This window comes from Wolffia australiana, chromosome 14 (genome assembly GCF_029677425.1).
Source record: "Wolffia australiana isolate 7733 chromosome 14, ASM2967742v1".
Taxonomy (NCBI): domain Eukaryota; kingdom Viridiplantae; phylum Streptophyta; class Magnoliopsida; order Alismatales; family Araceae; genus Wolffia; species Wolffia australiana.
This window is the reverse complement of record NC_135848.1, coordinates 4,632,567-4,638,767: the sequence shown is the minus strand read 5'-3', so window position 1 is coordinate 4,638,767 and position 6,201 is coordinate 4,632,567. Positions and strand designations below refer to the sequence as shown.

The 6,201-nt window shown below is 33.1% G+C and overlaps 1 protein-coding gene across 2 annotated transcripts; it reads left to right on the top strand.

Moving 5' to 3' along the window:
• Nucleotides 1-377: 377 nt before the first annotated feature.
• On the top strand, nt 378-2,350 carry LOC144712308 (signal recognition particle 19 kDa protein, putative / SRP19). Of its 2 annotated transcripts, none has more exons than XM_078586544.1 (4): nt 378-461; nt 550-741; nt 836-935; nt 2,090-2,350. In XM_078586544.1, the coding sequence occupies exons 2-4, from the start codon at nt 565-567 to the stop codon at nt 2,221-2,223; spliced, it is 411 nt and encodes a 136-aa protein (XP_078442670.1). In that variant the 5' UTR covers nt 378-461; nt 550-564; the 3' UTR covers nt 2,224-2,350. The 2 variants fall into 2 exon arrangements, with proteins under 2 accessions (XP_078442670.1, XP_078442671.1); XM_078586545.1 differs by having other exon boundaries at nt 433-453.
• Nucleotides 2,351-6,201: the final 3,851 nt, after the last annotated feature.

Below are 6,201 nucleotides of genomic sequence, written 5' to 3'. Positions count from 1 at the left end.
CGTTTAGTACCAAAACATTTCAAGATCAATTTCTGGTCTCGAATAGATAAAATGCCAACAGTCTGATATCCAATATATTTTTTCTTCAGGGAAATTACAAGATATCTTCGCCAAATAACTCAACGAAATTAGTCATATAATCGTATAACAATGGCTTACATGAACATGTTGGACTTAATATAATCAACCCATAAAATATCTGTAAACATCAAAATAAACTCAGGTTTATCCTCTTTCTCTTCTCTCACAGATGCAATCCTAGATAGAACGAACAGTCTTTATTCATCAGAAATTTGTTTTTAACACCAGAAAAAATTTCAAATTATTACATGGGGGAATAGAGTCAATGAAAAAAAAAAGGGGCTTATTTGTAAATCTTCCGACTTAGAAAATTCTACTTGTTCTTGGTAATCTAAGCAAAGCTTGTTCCTTTAGAGGCCGATCGCCGCCGAAGTTCGAAAGTTTGGAGATTAGAAGATCTTATTTTTACGATTACCCTTTTTTCCTCTGGTTTAACCTAAGAATTCTGTCTCGATTCGTGTTCTACAGGAAAATTGGAGTTCTATGGAGTCGGATTTGCCCAATATCAAGCGATGGATCGTTCTATACCCTGTGTATATCAATTCCAAGAAGACGCTAGCTGATGGGCGCCGGATTGGCGTTTCAAAGGCCTGCGAAAACCCTACCTGCGCCGAGATCGGCGACTGCTGCAGTTATCTCAAACTCCCTTTCGCCATTGAGGTATTCCTTGTGTAATTCTTCTCCGGGAATTAGTCTTTTTGTCTCTATGATTCCAATTTTGGTGAACAATTGAATTTATGCTTCAATACTGCAGGTAGACAAGGCTTATCCGAGGGACTTCCTGCAGAGGGGTCGAGTTAGGGTGTTACTGAAGAAGGAAGATGGAACACTAGTTAACCCAGAAATCAGTTCAAGTGAGTTTCAAGGAATTGTTTATTTTTATTTTACTTCGTTAAATGTTATGTTTCCACCGATTTTCTAAATTTTTTTTGAAGATCCATTGATTTTCTACTGGGAAAGTATTCATTTTCATCTGGTTCTTCGATCATTTTTTTATCTGTCTGAGCGGTTTCTGGAGATAATTCAAAAGATATCTTATTAATTATTGGGAGAAAAACTCATATGCTATTCCTTTGGTTGTTGGAATGACCTCGAGCAATTATCGAAGCAACAAAGGCATCTTCTTGGTATGAATATTCTACGAATTTACCAATCTGAATATTCAATAAATTCATTTCCAATCCAGCTGAATTAGCATACTACTTTTGTAGAATTCAGCTGTTTTATCTGATTCGAAGAATTACACAAGGAATACTCTCATATTTTGTAAAATTATCTTTATCTTTATCTTTGTAGAATTCTCGCATATTTTGTATCTTATTACCATACTACTTTTATACGTTACGCATTAGTCCCAGACAGTATTTTTATTTTAAGGAACAACTCTGATATTTCTTCAGGATTTTGTGGAATCTCATAAATGTTTCATCTGATTCGAAGACTGTTTTCATGTTATGGATGGTTAATACTTATGGAGGTTTCTGTAATAAATTTGTTTCTAGAGAAATAGATGGCTATAATTACATTTCTCATATGATTCGTTAAGTTCATTTATTCTCTCTATTTAATATGACATATCATCGCCAATGAATCACATCCGTAACATTGGAATCATAAGCCAAACTCAGAACTCATTCCACTGGTTTTCCTTTTGATCAGTATTCTCGTTGATCCTTCATGGATGGAAAGCCACTTTAGTTATGCAAATGATGTCAGTCTTTGAAACTTCATGTTGTTTTTAGGCGAGCAAATTTAATTGTTATGTGTAATAAACCTCCTCTGATTGTATTTCTCTCATCTAAAAAGCATAGGATAATTTTGTGCTTTTTGATTTTGTACTGCATTTAGAGTTCAGCCTTTATCAACCTAAACACATGCTAGCGTGGTGTAAATAGTCCAATGGTCATCAGCTCAAAAAATAACCAAAGCCGATGTATTTCAGGCATCTTTAATTTCCATGTATTTGATGATTATCTAGACACACTAATGACACTGCCATTCTTTCCAGGGAAGCAGCTGATGATCAGAGTGGCTGAATTAGTCCCCAAGCATCATGGTAGAACTACCAAGAAGCAGGAGGGCTCATCAAGCTCATCTACTACGATGGCAAAATCTGGCAAGGGGGGGAGGAAAAAGAAGTAGCCCTCTTAGTGATGCTTTTCTGAGGCCTGTTTTTTCATGCACTAATTTGCTAACTAGAAATTCATATTTGTCAAAAACATCATTTTTAATGTTCCCCATAAGGCCAAGTCTTTATTTGATGTGGACACCAACCAATTGTCAGATCATACCAAGATGGCGGCTGAATTGGGGGTTTGATATGAGGGTTGGCATAAGATGGGGATTTTGTCGTCGGCATCCTTACATTTTTTCATCATCATTGTCATTGTCATTGTCATTGTCATTGTTATCCATGGATAGCTTGGACGAATGAAAATGATGTGGATGAGATTTTTGCCGATGATGAGGATGAAGATAATGATGACTCATCGTTGCATTCATCCACTTGTTGTTGTAGTTGTTGATGCCGAACTGGGTGCAGCAGACGGTCATTATCGTTACGCCCGAACCTTTTAACTGTCAATGTCATCCATGGATGGACTTGGACAAATGATGATGATGATGATCAACTGATTGATGAATTTGATGATTCATTATCATCATTGCCATTGTCCAAACCTTAATCAATATTATCTCTGATGTTCATTGGTTTCTGTAAATTTTTATATGCCTGACTCTGATGATATGCACTTAACTATGAGATAGCTTCTGAATAGAAAAAAGTGCGGCAATGCCTTTCAAGCTTCAGGTCTTCTCGCTTCATGTCGTAAATATTAGTTTTCCCTCTTTGCACTCTCTGATGAGAGGGTACGAGTCTAGATACTTCAATTCAAGTTAGAGTTTTTTAAAAGGGCATTTCAGTTTAAATTGCGGATGCACATCAAATCACCATTCAAGTGGGAAGTATTGATAGAATCCGTAGAACTCTTGATTTGGATTCCAATCTAGGGAGGTAATTTCTGAGAGGAGTAGAGAACCTGAAGGATTAATCCAGAATAAGCTGGCTAGAGATTTAGCATCACAGAGGAAGGGAATCACAAAAGGTTGAGTGGGAGGGCTGCTGTAGGGGGATAAGGAGGGCTGAGCAAAGCAAAAAATTCAATACATTATTTGATTATCTACAGAGAGCAGGGATACAACCAAATAAGTAAGAAAATAAGATAACAAAATTATTAGGAATATAATGGACAATTGGGATCAAACCCACAGAACTGGGCAGTGTCTTAATACCAGATATGTCTTGTCAATATGGATGTGCTGTGGCGGCCATGTATTGGATCCCTAACACGCCCAAGGTCCACAATGGCAAACTAAGGTTCATTGGCGGCTGCAACAGTCCACTATTAGATGGCTCAACCCAAATCAAGTTATTAAACTGTTATCATTTTTGGTGGCGAGACGTGTGGGAGGTGTTGGTTGTTGAGCTGAATGCCTGATCATCTATTCAGCCAAATGTGGCTCTATCATATGGAGGGCCGTCTAACACATGACATAAAAATAATATATTTCACTAGTACTAGAAATGTCCTTGATTTAAAATTAATTATCTTCGTTGTTGTGGATTTTAAAATATTATTAAATTTTATTTCAGTTAACCCTTCCCCTAGGACTGGTCAAGAATCAATAAATAAAAAATAATCTAATGAAGAGTGTGGTCCTGATTGACTTTGAGGTCCCACTGGCAAACCATGAGAAAATTGAGCTGATCAAAGACCATGTACTTTAAAACATTTGAAGTCATTTTATAAAAAAAATCAATGCCTGTTTGAATTCACAAAATCTAATCAAATGATATTTTTAAATTTCAGAAATACTGGCACATAAAATATTTGACCGATATAGTTCTTATGAATGATAGGGAAAGTAAATTCCAGATTTCATTTGAAAATAAAATTTTTTATAGCTCTTCATTATATTTTGATTAAGAGTTCTCATTTTCCTGAATTAATTTAGTATTACCAAATGACATACAATGCATGATAAATTCTATTAGGATCCATAAATTACATGTTTTCACACCTCCACATTCTCTATCTCTCTCCAGTCATCTTTTTCTTGTCCTTACCCTCTATAAATTTATTCTTTCTCTATCTATATTTTTGTATTCTATTTCTCTATATTTTATTCCTCTTTCCAATACCACTTGATATGTAATAGAGACCAATGACTTACCATTGTTACAACCATCTCCTGTCCATGTTTGTATTTAGTTACATCCAAATCATTCAATAACCAATATTTAATGTTTTTTACTTTATTTTCTTGTGAACGTATTGAATCATCTTACGTATACAGTTTTATCTATATTTTAATTTATATTCATCATGCGCTAAATGTCATTAAGACGTTAGATCTATTGATCTACATAACTTGTAATAATATTTGAAATTTTTTATAGCCATAATAAAAAGAATCATTTAAACTCGTGTCTGGGCATTACAATTTTAAATTATAAAATAAAATATCAGTCATTCCCGAGTTATGTAAAAAACAATATAACTTTATGGTTGGACTAAATTAAATTTATTTCTATTTAGTTATTTTATAAAATTTATGAATGAATACTTTGCTGTTTTATAAATATTATTTTATGAATATCATAATCCCTTTCCACCGTCAGCCTGTTATAATTTAAATATGGGCCACACTTAGCCCACTAAATAAATAATTTAGTCAACCCATTTATTCCAGAAGTTAAATAACTTCGTGTCTGTTAAAAAATACGTTCATAGTTAGGATTTTCAGAGAAATCAATGAGATATAATATTATTTAATTTTTTTAATTTCTAGTTATGACATTCACCATATAACTTAATGATACAATTTTTAGCTACACAGTGCTTTTACATTAATTTGGTTTTCCTAAGGACAAAGGAAGACAAAAAAGATAAATAATAGTTCCTCAAATTCAACTCCATTATGTAAGCGTGTCTAATATCTAAAAGAAAATTTCATTTATAAATATTCCCCGAAAATTTTATATTCGTGATTCTCAGTTAATTGTTTTCATCAGTCACTATTTCATTATATATCCTAAAAGGCAAAAAGTATTTATTCTATATTTTAAATTATGTTATACATTTTTCAAATGTTAAGAGTAAAGTTCGATGTGTTGAGCTCCTTTACTTATTTCATAGGGCATGGGAAGGACTTTAATAACATTTATTCATTAGACATCACAAACTGAGATTAAATTCGGCTAATTTCTTACAAACATTGTATGAAAAGAGTTTCCATAAGTTATGAATGAGGTAACTTGCATCTATGAAAGTGCATTTACATACTTCAGGCCCTTCAATATTTTGAGTAGCTAACCAATTAATTAATCAATTAAACACTTCAAAAAGAAGTTTGTGAAAATTTCTGGGCCCATAAAAATTACATATTAAAGAAGAATTCATAAATAATCCACCTCCTATAAGTGAAAGATAAAAATGGTCCTTATCGCAGTAATAAAAAAGTTAAATATACTTGAAGAATGTGGGTAAATACAAAAGTACAATAACAAAGATGTGAGTTTTTAAGGTTAAGGCGTTTGATTTAAACTGATTAAAGATGTATTTGATGAAAGTTTAAATTTTAACTTTTTTAAACTTAAATAGATTTCTTAAATTTTATAAATGAAATTTGAATTTATTTAACTCATGTTCAGAAACTAAATATTCCATATCAACTGATGATATCCGAAGATAATGCAAAAATGATATTTGAATAAGACCAAAGGATGTCTGTGAGAATTATGAACTTTCCTTGCAACATGATAAAATATGTCATGTTGATTGCTCAAGCCTACTTTAGGTTACCTCAATCTCAATTCTCCTTTTTTTGTGCTTCCTTTTTGAGTGGGCAGCTACCCGACAACCAAGATGCGCACTCATACTCAGTCTTTTTTAACCACAATGCATTTATTTTCCTCAAGATTGGCTCGTGATATATGGAATGAGATATACTGCCTTATTACCCATTAAACTTGGAGCTTCCAGGGTATTATCAAATCCCAGATTTTTTTTTACTCACTTTAAAGTAAACATTGAAGGTTAAAGAACCCTCATTACTTTG